The sequence below is a fragment of the Hermetia illucens genome, chromosome 3 (genome assembly GCF_905115235.1).
Source record: "Hermetia illucens chromosome 3, iHerIll2.2.curated.20191125, whole genome shotgun sequence".
Classification (NCBI taxonomy): Eukaryota; Metazoa; Arthropoda; class Insecta; order Diptera; family Stratiomyidae; genus Hermetia; species Hermetia illucens.
This window is the reverse complement of record NC_051851.1, coordinates 7,086,234-7,108,392: the sequence shown is the minus strand read 5'-3', so window position 1 is coordinate 7,108,392 and position 22,159 is coordinate 7,086,234. Positions and strand designations below refer to the sequence as shown.

Sequence of the window (22,159 nt, the reverse complement as noted above, 5' to 3'; positions counted from 1 at the left end):
CTGAGTAATTTCGCCAGCACTGTCCCAACCCTTGTTATTGATATGAACCACTTCTTTCTATCTGTGACTAGTAAAACCAATGCCGCTTTCCATCCTTCCATCCGTCTGCAGGGACCCGGGGGTGGAGCGACGCATTCTACCATTTCGTTTTACACGAAGGTCACTTAATTTTAGGAATACGAAAAAGATCCAGCGACTTTCTGTGGTCCTAATGCCATGGGAATTCTCAAAATATTACCCTTGACTTAACTTTAGTCAAATATGCGGGGGAAAGCTCATGTCGAAAAACGGCGACCAGAAATGACGTAGGGTAGGCCCGGATATGCATTCCCGATGAACTGGTTATAGTTTCTTCATTCATGGGTTAGGCTATGATGACACTAACTTTTTATAAACTCTGGACTAACACAACCAGGATAGATAGGTACCATTTTGATGTGACAAACTCCTAAAGCCATTACTGCTGTTATGGGAGCATGGGGGCTGAATACAACCAGCTTTGGTCTTCAGAGCCAGGCCATAGCATACACGAAGAAAAGCAGCTCTCCCACCCTGCAACTAGAAATCCCCTGAGGTCCCCAAAGAATGAACTACCCAGTGTCCGTAGCCTGACTTTGGCTAGAGCTAGAGCAATCGCGGAGGAAGTGACTGAAGGTTTTTCCCCCTGCTCCGCGGCTTCGGCGATGCGAACTGTAGGGTATGCAGAGCCTAGCAGCATGCCCCTATGGGCGAGTACGCCGTGGAGCTCTTGTGATCGTGTTTTGTTTTAAGCGGGCCAACAGCTTCTTGACTTGGCACAGGTGGTAAGCCTTCACCATCTAGGGTCCGCGGCTTCTAAGTAGTGAGTGAATAGATTCCGTCCTTGCTAGTCGAGCGAGACACTGACTGTACCCGCGAAAAAGCAGAGCCCCGCCTGGCCAATCCGTCAGCTCGCTCATTTCCGTGCTCATTAACGTGTCGCCCAGATTGTCCAGCGCGGTTCTGTACTGCCCCACCAGTCTGGAGGATGTCGTCGGTGAGTACAAGGCCTTCATGACCGTTTGGCTGCCAGTCAGAACGGCCAAACTTCCAGTATCATCAGTACCTTCACTTGAAATACACTTCGAAACCTTTTTTTTTTGAGGAGGTGGAAATCTTCAAAAGACACTGGCCTGGACACGCCAGCGTGTGGGATTCTTACCCACTAAAACCACCCCCGACTCCCTCCAAGCCCCGCGGAACCACCATAAGGTATTACATCACGGGGCGGAGTCAGCTCACTCTAGCTTAATCCCATTTCTTCTATACGCGACGCACGTGACCGCGCTTTTCTCCTTTCCTCTGCCTTTCGCAATTTATCTTGAATAGATGCGATCATGGAGTTGACCGCATTCCAATTCTCTTGATGTGCTAACATTTTCGGCACCAGATTTTCCGGTACCAGCATCTCTCCTAGAGTCTCCTCTAGATTCCTCCTTTCTTCCACAAATCTCGGACAGTGGAAGAATACATGCTCTGGGTCCTCTGGGACTCCATCGCAATTTGGACAGTCAGGTGAGGTCTCCAATTTAAACCTGTGAAGGTATTGGATTATAATTAATCTCACCGTGTCGTCTCTCCAACCACTCCTTGATGGCAGGAATGAGCCTGTGAGTCCACCGACCCTTTCCCGAGCATTCCCACCGCTCTTGCCATCTATTTATGGATCTCTCCCTCTTAGCATTCTTTGTCTGCAGTACGGGAGAGATTGGCTTCGCATGGTATATATTCGCCATCTCATCTGCCAAGATGTCAATCGGCATCATTGCAGAGATGACGAATGCTGCATCATCTGAGACAGTCCTGAAGGCAGAGCATACCCTCAGAGTTGTCCTCCTGTAGACTGCATTCAGTTTGCTAGTATTAACTGACATCCGCAATGCCTCGCTCCAAACTGGGGTTGCATAGAGCATGATTGAGGCCACCACCCTGGCTATAAGCAACCTAGAGGTATGCCGTGGCCCTCCCACGTTCGGCATCATCCTCGCCGGGGCCATACCGGCAGTGAATGATTTATCACAAATATACTCCACGTGTTGCTTGTAGCTGAGCTTCCTGTCTAACACCACCCCCAAGTATTTGATGGTCGGCTTGGAAGTGATGATATGATTCCCAATTCTAACATAGGCGTAAACGTCAAACCAGAGCTCTCCAACCAGCATTTGACAGCACTGATTGCCTCGCTTGAGTATAACTCAGCATCTTCGAGATTCCTTGCGACAACAACCAATGCTGTGTCGTCAGCGTAACCCACCACTGTGGCTTCCTCCGGAAGGGGAAGATTAAGTACATCGTTGTACATGATGTTCCACAGTAGTGGGCCCAATACAGAGCCCTGTGGGACACCGGCGGAAACAACGTACTCCTGGGGTCCGTCATCGGTGTCATACCAGAGCCTCCTTTCAGTTAAATAACTATCGACGATAGCAGCGAGATAGGCGGGAATCCCAATCTTCGCTAAAGATTTCCGTATTAGATTCCAATTAGCCGAATTGAATGCATTTTTCACATCCAGGGTTACTACCACGCAATATTTGCTGGTACTACCCTTTCCGTGAATTGCATCTTCGGCCAAGCCAGTAACCAATTTGATGGTATCAATGGTTGATCTGGCTTTTCGGAACCCATACTGCCGATTTGAAAGGCCCCCTTGGCTCTCAACAACCGGGAGTAATCTATTATAGATTACCCGCTCTAGCATTTTCCCTACCGTGTCGAAAAGACATATGGGTCGGTATGACGATGGTTCACCTGGAGGTTTACCAGGCTTAGGCAGAAGTACCACCTTCTGTCGCTTCCATGCCGCTGGAAATATTCCTTCGGACATGCACGCTTCGAACAACTCAGCGAATATGTCCGGCCTGGATTTGACGGCAAGCTTAAGGGCCTTATTCGGTACTCCGTCCAGGCCTGGCGCTTTATTGTCTCCTATTCTGCTGCAGATCTCCAGCAGCTCGTCTCTGGTGACGGGCGGGATTGCCGTCACATTCAGAGGTGGTTGGAATGTGTCGGTGCTCTCCTCTTGCTGGGGGAATAACCCCTGGATGATTTTTAGCAAGAGGGTGGGACACGTGATCTGCGGAGATGAACGGCCTCTGAATCGTCCCATCACGATTACACAAGCTCTCCCCCATGGGTTTATGTCCGCTTCTGAGCAGAGCTCCTTAAAGCATTTTCTCTTGCTTCGCTGGATGGCGAGCTTGAAGGTTTTGCCGGCTGCCTTGTAGGCGCACTCTTTCTGTCCTTGGTCGACTCTACCTACCGCCCTCTGAGCCGCTCTTCTGGCTCGGTGGCAGGCTGATCGAAGACCGGTCAGTTCATCATTCCACCAGTAGTTTGGTCTTCTACGGGGGAATGAGCACCTCCTAGGCATGGACGCGTCACATGCTTTGGCAATGCATTGAGCCAGATGGACGGCTCTTTCCGTGGAGGCGCCTTCTTTATCAGGTTGATCTTTTTCGGTTTCGGGGATGATAGCTCTTTGCCCTGAGGCTCCACACCAGTCTCAAAGAAGATTGCCTGGTGATTCCATCTCAGATTCGAACGTGGTCTGCTCAAGTAAATCCTAAGCGACCCTGCAATGATTGAGGTTTATTTGAATAAACCTCATTTTCTTATTGCAGTGAGCGCCTTCCTAAATTCCGGACATTTACTATTTCCGGCAATATGCCGGTTATCCTGTCCCTCTCTCACCTCGCACAATAGGCATTTGGGGTCCCTACTGCACTCTCTGGCAATATGGCTCTTCTCCCCACACCTTCTGCATCGATCAATGCTGCTCGTGCATACCTTGGCGAAGTGCCCAAACATGTTCTCTTAACCGGCAGACAACCCATCCAATCCGAACTTTTCCGGCTGCCAACAACTTCTGCGCTGTCTCAGCGGGTACTCGTATTGTGGCCTTTTGAGTACCGCCATAGGCTTTTCGTAAACTCACAACAGACTCCTCGGCAAGTTCTTGCAACTTGAATTGATCCTTCAGAGCAGTACAAATTTCTGCTTTTGATGTTATTTCATCGAGATCCTTACATTGTAGGTAGATGTTTTTGGGCACGCACTGCGACATTCTCCCCAAGTGAGTCCTTCACCCGAGTGCAAAAGTCATCAGCCTTGCCCATGCTGGATCTTTTTAACTCGAACATGAGATCCCCTTTCTGGGTTCTTCGGATTCGATTCACATTTCCGCTCAGATTTATTAGGTCGGGATCCGCTTTGACCTTTCTGAGTATCTCTGCGTAGGACAGATTGCCCTTACTGAAGATAACAATCGCATCTGGACAGTTTCGCATTTTTGTTTTTCCTTTGGCTTTTTTGCTCGTAACCTTAGTCCATCCATCGTTTCCACTCGTCTTGGGCTCCGGAAGGCTGGTCGAATTTTCTACATTCGCTGTACGCTTTCCTCCTTCAGAGCTATTAGTGTTGGTTTTCAGAGTTTCCTGTCCGCCTTTTTTTCTCTTAGGCGCCTGCTGATTATTTAAAGGATCCCCCTCTTTTTCACGTACTCGTTTATTTCGCGCTGATTCAGTGGTAGTACGGTTAGGCGTCACTTGGGTCACTTGTGACACTGTTGGCACAGCGGGGTTCGGCGTATCCTTGGTGTTCTTTTCCTCCATCTGCGATCTGTTATAGAGGACTCTAATAGCTCTCACCATATTCTTTATGGCTTGGTGAACGTTGTACTTGTCCTTGATGAACTCGGACAGCTCAACTATTTTTGCCCCAAGCTGGGTAAAGGGTAATTCCTCCGGATCGGGACTCCGCTCCCTATAAGCCCCGACAGGGTTACTCCTTTTGTACGCTCCTTCACTTTTGGCGGTTGTTGACCTTGCCTGTGCTTTATCCTTCATCGTTTTTAGCATTGGTGGAGATCTCAAAGTTGATAAGCTTCTTTTGAACGGATCCTTTTCTTGTTCCTGGAGCACCTCCTGCTGCCGCGCATCTTTAACATATGTGCTGGGTGTTGTCACGGTTTTTGTCGTCCAACGATCCGTCTTAAGTTCATCCTTGGTTGTTCTTGCTACTGGTGTTCTCGGTAAGGTCGTACTTCGCTTGAAAACTTCCTTCTCCAGATCCAAATCACTTGTAACATTATATGCCAAGGTGGCCAAGTTGTCCACTACCGAGGCACTGCGGTCGAGGGATATCGACGGCCGGGAGCCCGCTTGCTCACTCCCAAAAGCTGCCGGTACTGGGGTTCCAAGCCCCTGCACCGTAAGTTTACTCCTTCTCTCGTCTTCCATGGTGGTTTTATATTCTGGGTATCCTTCCCATAGCCATTTAGGTCCGCGCACCAGAGATGAGCAAACACTAGCCCATGCACAGTCAGAAAAGAAAAGTGTATGAACACATATTTACACATCAATAGATATGCCCCAATCCGCCAGCTGGGGTCGCGCCTGATGGGAGATCTGGCCACTTCTCACAGGATACTTTCGAAACCTAGGAGATCATACGACTCAGATACACTGTGTATATTCCAGAAAACCCCGCACGGACTCCACAGACCATCTTTGATCCATCGGTGAAGAATACTGTGTCATAACCTTGCAACACGCCGCCGGTTCTCCACTCTGCCCCAGGAATTGCCAATTTAATCTTTTGTCCTGTTCTGACTTGCCTTACCAAAAAAATGGAAAGTAAGCGCTTTTCCACAACTACATTATCAAGCATTGACCAACTTCGAGTATCTTAAGGGGAAATTACTTCCGCTCTCAATATTAACAAGAAAGATCCCCCATTCATCCTTGTCTCAACATTTTATGATTTTTAATTCCTTCGATTCCGCGATTTCGTTCAACACCATGTAGCTTTTAGTACACCATAACCAGAGCCATAAAACTCCAACGCATTTTTTAATTAAATTAATGTTTGCGCTCAGCATCTTTACATAGTCGCCCCCAAATCCATTTGGTGAGATTTAATGCCTCGCCAAACTCGAAAATCAAATCCAAGAAAGTCCTCTTCCAAACCATCCATTTAAGTAGAATTTATTGGAAGCAATAAAAACAAAAGTAATTTTAAAGACTTTCACAATTCGAAGCATCACATTATCTGAACGAGGGAACCAGAACTCAAGACGCATACGGAACTCCAAACGGCTTCCAGCCAGGAAAATTTTTCATCCCCCCAGAAATGGCTTGACGCAAGGACAAACACATGGGACTCAAACAGATGCTCCGTATCATTTTCACTGCTGATCCTGTGGGAGCTTCTTTAAATTTTTTACTAACTTCCTCGGTGGCTGAACACTTTCCTCCCCCTTCCCCCCTCCCCCGAAGTTAAATTCGGAAAAGCATTCCTGGCAATCCTGCAACCGAAGCATTAGAAATGCTTTGGTTGCAATTTGATAGTGACTCCACTCAAGGATTACATGGCTCCTCCAGCTGGAACGTTCCCAACAGATGTTCTGCTTGCTTTCTCCTTAATTGAATGGGTGCACTATTTCGGTAAAATAAAAAAATTGCAGATGTTTGTGGCAGCTTGATGGTCCTCCATGCACCATGGAGGGCTGGAATTCGTCCCAGGAAAGTGGTTCTTTCAGTAAAGTGTTCCCTGGGGCGAAATTCTCGTTTCAACGGCAGTCAGACTGTTTCGGAATCCAATCTTACGTTTTAGGCGGATTCGTCTATGAATGTGGTGAAAAATTTATTTCGCACTGAGTGAGGTGATATCTGGCCCCTCAACAGAGAGAGGGAGATACTTTTTACAGGATATTTAAATATGTGCAACCTCGGGAATTGTAAGTGAAATCATGAAACATGCACACAATTTGCTTCCACAAGAACTTATCTGAGCTTAGGTCCTATTTATTCATAAGATTCCTGAAGATTTACTGGAAAGATTTGGAGATGTGCATAACAAATCCTTTCCGGCAGTGGCTTAAGTTGCAGATGATGCATTGCAGCGAATAAATAAAAGGAGAATTCCTTTCCCAAGGACAACGCCAGAAGATTTAAAAAGGTTAACAAAGATATGAGGATATATTTTTTCAAGCTAAGTTAAGGGTACTTCTTGAGAGCTAAGGTGAATTTGACAAAGACTGACAACTCGACCTGAGTCCTGAATAGAGTTATATGCAAGACTACACTTAGTAAGTAATGTAAACTATTTCGCGAAGGTATTTTTTTAAACTTTAAAGGGCCCAGGATATTAGAAAAGAAGTAAATCGAGTGTGACAGACTGACAGCCTGTGAAGAGTTACCAGATCTCCCATCAGGCCTGACACTAGGCGCACGATAGGGGCATACTTATTGATGTATAAATATGTGTTCAAGCGACTTTCTGTAGGGGTTCAGGACCCCAGTCTCAATGGCTTTGGGGAGTGAGCAAGCGGGCTCCCGACCATACCAACCTGGATGTAGTGGCGTCCCACAACTGGTGTTCTTTGTGTTCGACGTATCAAAGAACGTCTCAAATCTTAAATTTACCGCAATATGGTCCGTTGTGTCGCTCTCTATGGTTCTAACTGTTGGCCGACTATAAAGGACAATAAATGCCGTCTTGCGGTAATAGAGACGATAATGTTGCGTTGAACTAGTGGCGTCTCACATTTTCATCACATCCGAAATGAGGATATCCGGGATCGATATGGGGTTGCAGCGACCGTGGTGAAATGCGTCTTCAATGGTATGGTCACCTAATTCGAGCTAACTGAATTCTCATTATTGGCTTGAATATCGAAGTCGACGGGAAACAACCAAAAGCCCGGCCTAACCAACAGTATCTTGATACGCTGAATGGGGAAGTAGTTAACGAAATTCTTTAAAGGATTTCACATAATTTCGGGCGAAATGCACTTTGTAGTTGCGGGTTCAGCTAAGAAGTCCCGGGACGTGGCTGCGACCTACTTGCATTTGGCGAAATGGACACGTTGTATTGCAGTTGCCACCCATTTCCGCGTAAACGGCTTAAGTCTCAATTGTTATGTCAGAGGAAGAGAAGAATAGCACTCCGACATCAGAGAAGAGCTCCAAGCAGCCAAGCTGAGCAGGGACCCAGAGTGACTTCATTGTTTTGAATCCAGATATTCAAAGCAGCTCTACAGTCTAAAGTGATTTTGGAGATGATCAAGGAACTGTTCAACACTTTCTGGACTGCTTGGAAATGTTGAAGACCTCAATATTGCCTGGTCCACATTTTTATGGTCTATACCAGTTTTCTTTGCGTTTGGGACCCCTCAGTTATATGAGGGGGCTGACAAAAGCCCCTGGTTAAGAGTCGTAAAGGAAGGACTACGAGGACGAAAGTGCCTCCAGGAAACCAATCCACACATTCTCAAGGAATACTGGTCACCCTTTTAAACATCAGAAGAACTTTGAAACTGTCAAACGAATCCACGATATATACAATCACTGCTGAGGAGATGCCAAAAAATAAGTAAGAGATTGCATTCCCGAAAACGGTTTGAGGGTAATGGGGAACACGAAACCGATAAGAGTGCTCAGAAATTATTGTCAAAACTGTACAATTGGTCCAATCTCTTGTTTTCTGATTTCTATTAAGGACAAAATATCCGGTTATTGGATTAAAACCACTTTAATCTATTCCAACACTTGCAGTCTTCCTAGATAATACCTTAAATTACCGCTTGAAATCCATTTATTTTCCTGATTAACAATTGTCCAGGTGAGTCCTTCTTGTGCAGTTTTCGTCTTTTAGATTTAAATTGCTTTCGCCGAATCCTTTTTGTGAAATGCAATTCAAATCTATATAAACGCACCTCGCCTTCGAAACCAACATCCTTCTATTGCTAGATACGTTTTTAGAACACACACCAATTCCAGATACACCTAGAAACTTGGCGAAACCCATTAAAATCCGAACATTCATCATGACTAGAACTTCCAGAACATCCGGAAGTAATAACAAAACCCAGCAGTTGCAGGATACGGAATACGCAATTCCTGCTCAGATACGGTCCTGATAAAATTGAAATACAAAGCTCAGGACGAATTTTCAAGTATTTGTGGCGCGCTCGATTGGGGTTGTGGACTGGAAATTGTTCTTGCCGAGTTGGAGTGGACTTTTACCACCCTCTCAAGTGCTCAATAAAATTGAAGAGTCGTCCTGTGTGGGTGAAACAAATGTGGAATAGATGGAAGTCCCCATCAGGTCTGACACTAGGCGCACGATAGGGGCATACTTATTGGTGTGTAAATATGTGTTCAAGCGATTTTCTGTAGGGGTTCAGGACCCCAGTCTAAATGGCTTGGGGGAGTGAGCAAGCGGGCTCCCGACCATAAATATTCCTCGACTGCAGTGCCCCGGTGATGGGCAACTTGGACCCTGTGTTATCTAATGCTTCAAATGTTTTAGATTCAGAAAAGGAGGTGTTCAAACGAAGAACAACTCCGCCAAGATCACCAATTGCAAAGGCAAAGAACTATGGGTTAAAAGGGAGATAACTGGCCAAAGAAGGCGATTTCGACACCCACCAGATCTGGACAAGAGGTACTCCAGCAGCAGCAAGTAGATCCATTTAAGAAAAGCGCATCAATTTTACGCTTTCCTCCAATTCCAAAGACGGCAAAAGAGAAAACTCATGGGAGCTCAGCAATTGGAAAGGGTGAAGGAGTCCATAAAAGGAGAAATCTGGCCAAGCCTCACCGATAACAGAGCCGTGATCCAAAAGAACTACCTCTTATGCAGCTTGGGGCTGAAATAGTTGAGCTGTCCGAAATCATCAAGGACAAGTATTATACAACGTGCACCAAGTCATTAAGTACATGGTGAGAGTAATCAGGGTGCTTGATAATTGGTCGCAGGAAGAAAAAAGAAATCCTAAAGAAAAGGCCAAACACCTCTGCCCCAGCAGTGTCACAGGCGCCCCAAGTGACACTTTTGATCAAGTAAGAGAGTGCGAGACAAAGAAAGGGAAGCTTTAGGAAATCAACAGGCGTCAGAAAGGAGCCCTGACCAGTCCAACAAATGGAAGTAAAAGTTCAGAAGGGAGAAAACATGTGCCCAAAATGGAAATGCCAGCAAGCGAAGCGAAACCAAAGGCAAATAAAAACGGTGGGTGAACTATGGTCGTAAACAAAAATAGGAACATGAAACCAAAGGTGCGAATTCGCCCAGAGACAATTGTAATCTCCAGCAAAGGAAACCTATCGTATGCGGAGATTCTAGAAAAGGTGATATCTGACCCCCACCTAAGAGACCTAGGCAGAAATGTCAGCAAAATCCGGACGACCCAGAAAGGCTATCTCATATTTGAGCTGAAAAAATCGAGCATGGAAAAAACTGACTTTAGTGACCAAGTGATAAAAACATCAGATCTATGTACGCATACCACTTACGAATCCGCGAGATTGCTATTTTTGGTGAACCGTACAGAAACCTTAGCGGTGGTCTATGGGTCACAGATTCGACGGACATGCGGTCGTCAAACCATACAATATAGCATGGATCAGGTAGCTAACAGCTCTGTATGGGTAAAAATAAGTGATATACACGCTTGCAGCTTCTACGCCCCACTGAGCCTCACACTGCCTGAGTTTGAAGACCAAGGCGAGGTCCTTTAATGCGCGGCCATCGAGTGGGGCAGCAAAGGGGCTAATGGAAAGGGGCGGTACTTATTAGAAGCATTTGCCCAGTTAAATACAGTTCTGGCCGATGAGGGTTATGTAAACAATTATCGGAAAGGGGGATCTGGTTCAATTGTAGATCTGACTTTTGTCCTGGCAAGTTAGCGAGGACTTCACGTACAGAGACCAACAGGCAATCGCCTTTCAACTAAGGACGGAGCCACAGGACAGGAGACCCGCATCCCAGAAGCTAAAATCAAAAAGGACACCAGGATAATGTGAAAAAGTGATGGACGAACAAACGCTCATGGAGGTGTGGTTAGGCCCGCTTAACAAAGCAGGCACATCGACGGACAGAGCTCAGAGAGCAACAGGTAGGATCAATCAAGCTCTCAAATCCGGGTTGCCACCCGGGGAGGAAAAGACGGAAGCGGTTCTCACCATTAAGCCCCGCAAGAGAAATAACGCCTGTATTAGAATTGGGAATCGTGTCATCACTTCCAAGCCTACCTTCGAATACTTGGAAGTGATGACTGACGGAAAACTCAATTTTGAGAGTCGCATAGAGCATACTTACGAAAGAGCACCCACCATGAGTATGGCTCTGGCAAGGATGATGCCGAACGTAGGAAGGCCGCAGCGTATTTGCAGGCTGCTCATAACCTGGGTGGTGAGTTCTATCTTGTTATATGCAGTCCCAGTTTGGTGAAAAGCGCAGGATGTTTCAGGCACTGCACATAAATTTAGTGCAGTCTCCAGAAGAACAGCCTTAAGGGTGGGGTCTACCCTTAAGCCCGTCATAGATGATCCAGCGTTCGTCGCCTCGGGAATGATGCCAATTGACAACCTAACAGACAAGATGATGAACATCCTGTTTATCTCTTTCTTCTTCAAAGACAGAGCATAAATCAGCCAAAAGAGAAGCACAATAAAAAGAAACAAAGCTCGCTGTTGGCAGGGCTTAGCCGACGAAGTGACCTAAAAAATCCTGAACCTGGTTAACTTATGACCAAGCAGATCGACCGCATTGTACGGGCACTATTTATGCGCACCCCGTATGGGATGATAACAGCAGTGCAGAGGTCGCGAAGGCTACCCACTGTTCTCTATAAAAGAGATGGAAAATGCAGGCCTCTCTATGAAAAACAAGAAGGCGTCAGTACCCGATGGTATCCCGGCAGAGGCAAATAAACTGGTAACAACATCGAGCTGACCACCGCTTCCCTCAAAAAGAACATTTACCCTTCTTGTTGGAAGGTAGTGAGGCTTGGGCTGATCAGCAAAGGCGACTTTGAGTTGCTGCCTTCATAGCGACCACTTTGTATGCTTGTCACTACCGGGAAAGTGCCGAGAAGGGCTCATCTGAAGTAAACTCGGTAAGGCGATACGTGCTTCCGGAGACTCATCTGCAAGGTAGTTAGGCTTGAGAGCAGGGAGAGTCCCGGTTAATGCTACCATGCAAACCAAGGATGCTGTTCATCGAACGGAGGCACATAGCCGCCGAGGTCGACGGTTGCACCCCTCGTAACGCTTGTCGTCAGAAATGCATCTAATTCTGTAAGATGGGAAGATATTGTAGGCACACTAGACAATACTTTCCACGTGCCAAGCTATCTCTTACGGATATTGAGGGATTATCTGTAGAAACGCTTCCTGCCCTATGAGACTCTAGAAGGTGAGAAGAGGATGGAGGTCATGTGAGGGGTAGCGCAGAGATCCGTAGTAGGGCCGGACCTTCGTAACGCTTCGTATGATAGTCTGCTTAGACTCTACGTACCAGAACACCAGAACAGTCGTGCCTGGTCGGATACGCAGATGATGTTGTGGAGGTTGTTGCCGGACGCACTATCAAACAAACAGATCGATGATTGCTAATGGTTTCAACCTTGCACTGAAAAAAAACCCAATTTGTCATACTGAATAAAGAGCGAACCCCTACGATGCGTCACATATCGATCGACGAGTCAATAATCGAATTAAAATCAACAGTATCTGCAGTTTCGACCTTAAATCGGCTAATGACAAACATTGGGTGTCCTACGTCTGGTAGGCGACGTCTCCTGATGTGTTCAACGCAGTCTGTTGTGCTCTACGGCGTGGAAGTCTGGACTGACGCTCTTAACAAGTAAATATATTGTAAGCGCCTTGCGTAAGTATAGACACGAGGAGTTTTACGGGAGGTGATCGCGAGTGTGATTCCCGTTGCCCTTCTTTCTAAGGAGCGTAAGGCCATATTCAAGCGCAAGGAGAAGAGCCGAGCGAGGTGGTGGCTCGTGAAGAACGACAACATACACTAAATGAGTGGCAACTCTTTTGGCAAAATAAGACAAGAAGAGGATGGACTGCGCGATAAATTGACAACTTAGGTGCGTGGCTTAATCGGAAGCATGGTGAGACTGACTGTCTCCTCACCTAGCTCCTAAATGGGCATGGAGGTTTCCACGATCTCCAGATTGTGTATTTTGCAAGGAGGTTGACGACACCCATCGCACCTTTTTTTGTGGAAGGTGGGATGAGATTCGTCAACCCCCTTGCAAAATATACAATCTGGAGATGGTGAAACCCTCTATGCCCACATAGAAGCTAGGTAAAAAAATCCACGCAACTTTATTAAATACAGGAGCTCTCTGTCCAGACAACATTGCCGAGAAGATCCTGAGTAGTGCTGACAGGAGGAGATATGTTGCGCATTATGTTCAAGTTCTTCCCATTGCAAAGAAGGTAGAACTTGACCTTCACCGGTCAATTATGTATTGATTCGTCCCGGGATTGGAGAATTCTCAAAGGTCCGGAAAAAGACTTTAAAATGATTAGTCTTGTTTGACAACACAGAGGGGACTGCATGCATTTCGGGCCCGAAGGAATGGAGGGTTTACAAGATAACCATATTGCTGAGAGCATCATATGCCTGGAACTGAGGTAGATATTAATTGGGTCGGAAAAATAAAGTTAATAAATTTGACTCAACTCTTGAAGAGTCGCTCATGATTGATATTCCCAGACCTCCTCGGAAGTCAATCTGGACCCCAGTTCAGACTGAGCTACATATCCCCCCTCCTTAACTACTCATAGGAAAGATCATTATCCAGAAGGTCGTAGCTTAGACCGAGTGAAGTAGAAGCAGTGCCCAGAAGGACGACATCAAGTCAGTTGGGTTGCGAAGTAGTTCCCAGAAGGACCTCAAGTCAGCTGAGTTGCGAAATAAAGAGCACGGTTGGAAGGGCACTGCTCAAGGATGAACATACGTTTTAAATGGATTTCTTTGGGGTTATGATAGGACCACTCAAAACCCATATGTCCCCACAAATCACGTGAACTTATTTCCTACTGAAATCATGACTGTCATCAGAGTTTTGACAGGCGAGTACTACCCACAGAAATCAAAAAAGAGCTATAGGAAATTTCCAATACGACATGGAGAATCGAATCTTTAGGTCCAGAAGGCAAACTTGTTAAGGCCTTCCTGGTCATGGTAAAGACAAGACCGGGCACGTGACTGCCCCGCATAATTTTTACCCCAGACCCAAATTTTTCCTTCACAGTTGAGCTAACAATTCCCTTGCTCCCCTCCCATTCAGTTGGTGAAAGGAATTCCTTGATTTGCAGGATCTGCAAGGCAGGAAATCTCGGCGCTAGTCCGTAGTAATGTCGCAAACAGTTCCAGCCTGGTAGTCCAAAACCGATTGCTGACTTCGAGACAATGGGTGCCAAAGCGGAGCTTATTGTCGAAAATGACTCCGAGCTCTTCAGTGGAATTGAAGCAGGATAAGGAATGTCGTTAAGAGAGTAGGAGGAAGAAGTGGGTGAGGATTTTGGGGTGTAGCACATAGAGTGATACTTTCTGACGTTTAACGTTAAACCACTAGTCGGGCACCAACGAACTAGTGTGTTAGATTGAAAAGAAACACAGTCCATAGGCGACGATAAAGCGGAAAACAGTCGTCTGCATAGAGCAAACAGGGACAAGTAAGGAGGGAGAAGGTCATTAATAAAAAATAAAAATAACAAAGGGCCCAGAATAGATCCCTGTGGCATGCCAGAGGAGGGGGAGAAGGGGCGAGAAGGGCAGTCGCCAAAAGCGACCCAGCAGGATCGGTTGGAAAAGTAAGGGACAAGCCATAAATCAAGTGGTAATGGAAGTTGACTTTTGCCAAAAATAAGAGATAGGGGAAGAGAGATGGACTTATGAGTTTCGAGCAAAAAGATATTTGGAAGGCCCTCGTTGCCAGGTTCGACATTGGCATCAAGTTTGTCAATGAGGTACTCGACAGGAAGGGGGAAGGAGGGGAATGGTAAGCGATGCAGGGCAAACTATGATACATCCACTATCGGGAGGGAATCGGAGGGAGGAGGGGGAACATCGAGTGAGGAAAAGTAGCGGCAGAGTAAATCACAAGATATAATAGTTGGGGGGAGTTATCTGAGGAGCCTGAGAATTTAATGGACGGAAAGGATAACTGGGTAGGGCAGCGGGAGTTGCGAATGTGGGACCAGAAAGGTTTCAGGTTTCCGCGCTTTAGTCAGTCTTCAACACTTGTAAAATATTTGTTTCTGGACTTACTTATTAAGGTTTTGACCGAGAACGTAGAGATTTGAAAAAAACTTAGTCCGCATAGGTTCCAGAAGGGAGGAACTTCTTCCTGTTTTTGACGTAGTTTTTTGTGGACTTCAGTGGTGGACCAGACGGGGTAAGACCGTAAGCACTTAGGAAAGGAGGCGACTTAAGAAGTAAGAAGATCAGATAAAATGATATAGAAGGCATTGAATGTTTGGTCAGACCCAAATGGAGAGAAGAGGGGAACCCAGTTGATTACCGTCAGGGCTGAGTTCAGACCTTTGAAGTTCGCCTTACGAAAGTTGAACATGGTAGGATTGCGAGTGACAGTGGAGTCGGCCTATCTGACCATGGAACTCGAGAGCTGGATGATGGGCGTCAAGAGTAACTTCAGACGGAACATGAAGGGTTTGGGAAAGGCAATGCACAGGAAGGTTAGAGAGGACAATGTCAAGAGCTTCTATGTTTCCTGTATTTTTTGAAAAGTATTGCAAAGATTCGCGGCACTCTGGAAAAGTTACTTGTTTTCAGTTCCATAAATTTTCGAGGACACTAGCATATTCGTACACCTATTCGCACTACCCCCGACAATATTGTCCAAAGATGTCATCTGTTTTCAAATATTTTATTATAAAGCAAAATTAATTTGGTATAAATAATTTCACTGACGGTTATTTCTTATTTTTTCAATTACAGGTGCACAGCCATAGAACGAATAGTTCACCTGCTTCTTTAAACGGAAACACATCCCCGAAATATCCGACTCCGGGACGAGTACCAGGCACAGCATTAAACCTGAACCCATTTCGCACAGTCCAGTAAGCAAGAAATTAATTCATGCAACAGGGAAACGTAACTCCTGTATTCCAGAGCACCTAATTACAAACAGCCAACTCCTTTAAAAAAAACCAGCAGGACTCGTAAATGAGGATCGTCTCCTGCATAAAAACAAACAAAGCGGCTAAGGACATAAAAATTCTACTTTCTTCTCCGGTTGCATGTTGTTTACCGACACGTTGGAACCCACAGAACGGCGACATCCTACGCAAGTGCCATCAGGATGAATTGTCCTCAGTCCTTCGAGTGTGTATTTAGGTCGTAGTAAGAAATGAATATGATTGCAGGTCCTTTACGGTGCTTCTGTCGCTACTAGTCTGCTGATTCCATTACATGTGATATGGGAAACGTTACCCGACTTTGTCGACGACTAGTGCCTGTAACTCTACTGTGCAAGCAAGCGACCTCCTTTGTTCAGGACATAAATGCATGTGTGTAAAGAAAGCACTCCAGGTGACTCCAGGACTCTTGACGAGAAAACACCACTTCAGGATTTGAATAAACTTGCTTTAGAGGAATGTGTAAAGAAACCCTTTCTCCTGCCAGAAGAATTCAAGTCCTGGTCGCATGAGGACTGAGTTAAGGACATAGTGAGTGCGAAGAGTGAAATACCACGGGAAATCTTACCGCTTAAGTGGACGATATAACGAAAATCCTGTCGCGGTTCTTCGAATAATTAACATCGTATGTATGAAAAAGTGAATTGGAAGCAGTGTCGACCCTTACTCGTCCACCAGCAACTGTTATTTGGAAAGAAAAGAAAACATTCGTGCAGAAGATGATGGGGGCGTAATACGACCAACGCCAAGTAGGACGTATGCCAGGCCCCTGTTATCCTTTGAACATACTCTTAACCCACTTGCATGGATCCATCTACAGTAAATCAAATTCTAACCGAAGCGTTTCCGTTCAACTTAACAGCAACAGCTACCACCACAGCAATTAGTTCGTATCCTTCCGAAGCAGCCGCGGCTGTTGCAGTGACATTTCTTGAAGGCAGTGGCATTTTGGAGAGTAACATCGTTGCATCTGGAACATCAACGACCACGCTTAACATAAGCATCAATCAGACAACTGCCCTGCAAGCTGGGGTAGGAATCAACCAGACTGCCTCCGATCTATCAGCGATCGCAGCAGCCAGTCTACCGCCATTCCAGGCCATCATCGTGAGCATCATCCTTCTCATTATCATCCTTGGGACCGTTATTGGTAACGTACTGGTATGTGTCGCAGTGTGTTTAGTACGGAAGCTGCGCCGGCCGTGCAACTACCTCCTGGTTTCCCTGGCGGTGTCGGACTTGTGTGTAGCAATTCTAGTCATGCCTACTGCCTTGCTGTACGAGGTACTAAAGAAATGGAGTTTTGGTTCCGTATTCTGCGATATATGGGTCTCGTTCGACGTCCTGTGCTGCACTGCCTCCATTCTCAATCTGTGTGCCATATCCGTGGATCGCTACTGGGCCATCACAAAGCCCCTGGAATATGGAGTGAAGAGGACTCCCAGACGCATGATGATGTGCGTCGGCCTGGTATGGCTAGCAGCGGCCTGCATCTCACTACCACCCCTCCTCATACTCGGCAACGAACATGTCGGCGAACACGGCGAGGCTGTCTGCTTCGTATGTCAGAATTTCGGCTATCAAATCTATGCCACTTTAGGTTCCTTTTACATCCCACTAACGGTCATGTTGTTCGTCTACTACCAGATATTCAGAGCAGCCCGTCGAATAGTCATGGACGAGAAGCGTGCCCAGACCCGCTTAGAGAACGCTCTGAATGGCGCGATGCAGGACCAAAAACAGATCGATTCAGGGGGCGGGATCCATTGCTCCTCAGGCGGTGTAGGTTGCAATACACCTGGACCGGGCGGTCCGGGAACAATACTGATTGGTTCGCCGCATCAGAAGAAGCTTCGGTTTCAACTAGCCAAAGAACGAAAAGCATCCACGACTCTAGGAATTATAATGTCAGCATTTACGATATGCTGGCTACCGTTTTTTATATTAGCTCTAATTCGTCCATTTTTAGAACGGGAGAATCACCACATTCCCGAGACTCTTTCGTCATTATTTTTATGGCTTGGCTATGCCAATTCACTTCTAAATCCAATAATTTATGCAACTCTAAATCGGGACTTCCGAAAACCCTTCCAGGAGATACTGTACTTTCGATGTTCCAGCTTGAACTTGATGATGCGCGAGGATTTCTACCACAGTCAGTACGGGGAGCCGCCGTCCCAGCGAGTTGTACTTGGTGGTGAAGGACAAGGAGCACGCGAGAGTTTTCTCTGAAAATTATTGAAAAAATGAACAGACCGTACCGTGGTCAACTCCCTTAAATCCTGCGCCCAAGTGCAAGAACTGACTCTCTGAACCCACTCCCACCTTGCCTGTAATGTCTTGTAGCCTAGCCATTTATCATCCCGATTTCAACTTTGCTAACACACATACATACACAACCCCATTGGATATCCTTTTCACCGTAGATTTATTGTAAGATGCATCGCAAAGCGCTGCATTATGTGGTACTATGACGAAGACTATGTATAGCTTAAACGTATAATAATAGTGAGTATGATGAGCATGTATCTAATTAAAGTATAATGTAGAAGTCCTTTCGTCCTTTCATTTGCTCTTATCATTATGTTTCTTTGTAACGATTTTCTACGCTCCGTGTGTGCTTGAGTGCGACGATAAGCTGTTTGTGAGGATGCGAGCTGTGGTTACGTTAATTAAAGGGACGACTTCCATCCATCTGCATGGAAAAAACTTCATTAGACCACCCAGTGACCACAAGGATACTAGCATGTTACGTCAAATTCGTCGGTATATTTGCTGGGATTGCAGTTAGGGAAACTCTAGGGTTAGGCTTTTTGCTGTTGGGCATTTGATTACGTTTTGGGGTAGCTTTGAGGTTGGCTTACGTGTACATTATAATTTAACGAAGGATAGGAGACTCAACGCCCTCAATGTAGGCTGTGTTCGGTCAATGGTCATCGCATGCAAATGGACCAGTAATCAAGGCCCCAATGGAGGAGAAAATTTCTGGATATTCATATGAGGAAGGGATGCAAGTAATGGGGATGTTATTCATGAAATACTTTTCGCTGGAGCAGAATAGGATCCTTGAAATTAGATGTATCGGAAAAGGGGGTAATAGGCCCTACTTCAGGGAAGCCGTTTCAAATCAATGAAGATAATGATTTCTACTTTCGAATGTTTCCAAATTCTTCCAATAAGTCGGCTCTTCGAGAAAAGGGGGGGGGGCGACTTGTTTGCTACGAAAAAATGGAAACATCAGCATCAATTTCTTCAAATAGGAAATAAGGCGCCGGCAACTGCGGATTTCAAAAAACAAAAAACAAAAATTGGGAAAGATACGGCTAACGATCAGGAGCAAGGATAAATGTGTCGAGTCGCTGACAAACTACTCCACTCAATAGTCTAGTGACCTGGTAGACAAGCCTGAATTGAGAGAGTGGGAAAAGGAGTCAACCCCTCCCACTAGGGCATACAGTTTTCTCGGGGGACTCGGAAAAGACTCTTCAGGGACGAAAAAGGATAATAAGAGAAGCCGTATAATTTTCATCCCGGTCCGGATGTTTCCTCTACGCCCCTACCTTTTCAACATCAGGCAAATTTGAGCACCTGTCGTTAGCTCCTTCTACATAGTCACCGTTTCTATTCAAGCACTTTTGCTTACGATGCTCCAACCATCGTACACCCAGGTCATAAAATTCTACCACCAACTCCTTGAGTAACCTTTTCCTTGTCTTCACCACCTGTGTTTAAGGGTATTCCATCCAAGTTTTCCTTTAATTTTGACAACAAATGGTAATCACTTGAGGATAGATCAGGACTATAAAAGGTGGACCATGACTGTCCCCTCAAAATCTGTAAGCAAGTACCGCCTTTGAACAGAGACTTGAGGTCAAGCGATGTCATGGGGTACCCTCATATTTTTGAACCGTCTGTCAAAGTTTATTAATGTTCCAAGAAATGTAAAGTCAACCAACAACAGCTATTTCCTGTCCCAAAAGTCGCCTGCCATGACTTTGCCAGTTGACTGAGTTTGCTTAAATTTATCCGGTTTCTTCAAAATTGAGTTTACTCTGCCGCTACTTTTCGTCAGTCTATGTTCCTCCTCCTTCCTCCGAATCCCTCCCGATAGTAGATGTAGCCTGCCCCACATCGCCTACCATTCCCCTTCTTACCCCTATCCCTGTCGAATACCTCATTGGCGAACTTGATGCCAAGGTCGGACCTGGCTACGATGGTCTTCCAGAACTCTTTTTGATCAAAACTGGTAAGTCCATCTCCCTTCCCCTATCTCTTATTTTCAACAAAAGCCTTGAAGAGAATCATTTTCCCAGCTTGTGGAAAGAGGCTCTCATTATCCCCATTCACAAAAGTGGCGATCGTATGCTTGCCGAGAATTATCGTCCCATTTCCTTCCTCTCCTCTTGTTCCAAAATCCTGGAAAGATATGTCCGCGACTGGTTGTCCACCCACTTTGGCCAACACATAGTGAAATAACAACACGGCTTCGTTAAACGTAGGTCCACTGCCTCCAACCTGCTTGACTTTACCAACTTTGTCGCCAAATGTCTAAATTCACGGCAAGAAGTGCATACCATTTAGACTGACTTCGCGAAAGCCTTCGACACTGTAGATCACAAGATACTTCTATCCAAACTCTCGTCCCTAAACGTTCCCATACCACTTGTTTTATGGCTTGCCTCTTACCTTTCCAACCGATCCTGCCGCGTCTTTTTTGACGGCTGTACTTCCCGCTCCTTCTCGCCCTCTTCTGGCGTCCCACAAGGGTCTATTTTGGGTCCTTTGCTCCTTTGCTGTTTTTATTTTTTATTAACGACCTTCCTCCCCTCCTTACTTGTCCCTGTTTGCTCTATGCAGACGACCTTAAGCTGTTTTCCCCTATATCGTCGCCTATGGACTGTGTTTCCCTTCAGAATAACCTGGACACTCTGGTTCGTTGGTGCTCGACTAATGGTTTAGCGCTAAACGTCAGAAAGTGTCACTATGTGCTACTCCCTAAAATCCTCACCCACTTCTTTCTCCTACTCGCTTGACAGACATTCCTTATCCTGTTTAAATTCCACTCAAGACCTCGGAGTCACTTTCGACAATAAGCTCCGCTTTGACACCCATTGCATCGATGTCATCAATTGACCAGCAAAATTGTCAGGCTTTATTCTTCGCTCCTCCTCTGATTTTGACTCCATCCAACCCTCCTTAGCTCTCTTCAATTCCGTTGTGAGGAATACCCTCGAGTATTGCTCCGTGATCTGGTCACCCACTCGTAACTGTGATTGTCTTGCCCTTGAAAATGTGCAACGTAAATTCACCCGTTCCCTCTTCTTTAAGAAAAGCTTCCCTCGTGTGGATTACCCCTCGCGCCTCCGCTTTCTAAACCATAGACTCTCATACCTTCTGATACATCAATTTTTCATATCAAAATCTTGCAAGTTATGGTGCTGAAAATCTCTGGAACTTAAATAGTAAAGCAATTGACCAACGGTTTCATTTGGGGCACAGGCTCATCAGACACTGCCTCACCTCTGCCTTTTTTTTATACGTTGGAAGGTGGAAAGGTTCAAAACCTACCGCTGGCTCCTGCCATACGGTTATGTGAGACTTTTACTCACTAAAAGCACCTCCTTCTCCTTCGCTTACCCCACGGGACTGCCATTTCGGCATTACATCGCGGGGCAGGATCAGTTATCAACTGCGGCTTCTGTCGTTATTTGTCACTTTCCTCCGAAGCTCCTCCCTCCTCAGCAGATTGTGGATCGCCTTCATTAATTTTTCAACCGCCCTCCAAGATGTTTCAGAGGCTAGCAGGTGGTCCACGATATTCTCGGGTGTCAACCGTGCTCGGCGTTAATTTCCGCCTCCGCTCTGTGTGCAGCGAACCGCGGGCAGTTAAAAACAACATGCTCCGCATCTTCCGGAATCATCACGCATGTTGGACAATACGGGGAATCGTCACGCCCGAAGCGATGAAGGTATGCACGGTACCCTCCGTGTCCGCTTAGGAATTGAGTTAGGTGGTAACTAACATCACCGTGTCTTGGCTTGATCCAGTTAGAGACATCTGGAATAATCCTGTGTGTCCAGCGTTCTTTAGGTGAATCATCCCACCTTTTCTGTCAATCCAAAATAGAATCACTTCGTGCCAATTGCCGACGATTGGTATAAGA

The 22,159-nt window shown here is 46.0% G+C and overlaps 1 protein-coding gene across 1 annotated transcript in view; it reads left to right on the top strand.

Moving 5' to 3' along the window:
* Positions 1–20,041, top strand: part of LOC119651796 (5-hydroxytryptamine receptor 1) — a 271,379-nt gene extending 251,338 nt beyond the window's left edge. The window contains exon 3 of the mRNA XM_038055579.1: positions 15,796–20,041. Coding sequence (XP_037911507.1) covers positions 16,800–18,227 — 1,428 coding nt within the window. The 5' untranslated portion in view covers positions 15,796–16,799 and the 3' untranslated portion in view covers positions 18,228–20,041. The remainder of the gene's footprint in view (positions 1–15,795) is intronic.
* Positions 20,042–22,159: the final 2,118 nt, after the last annotated feature.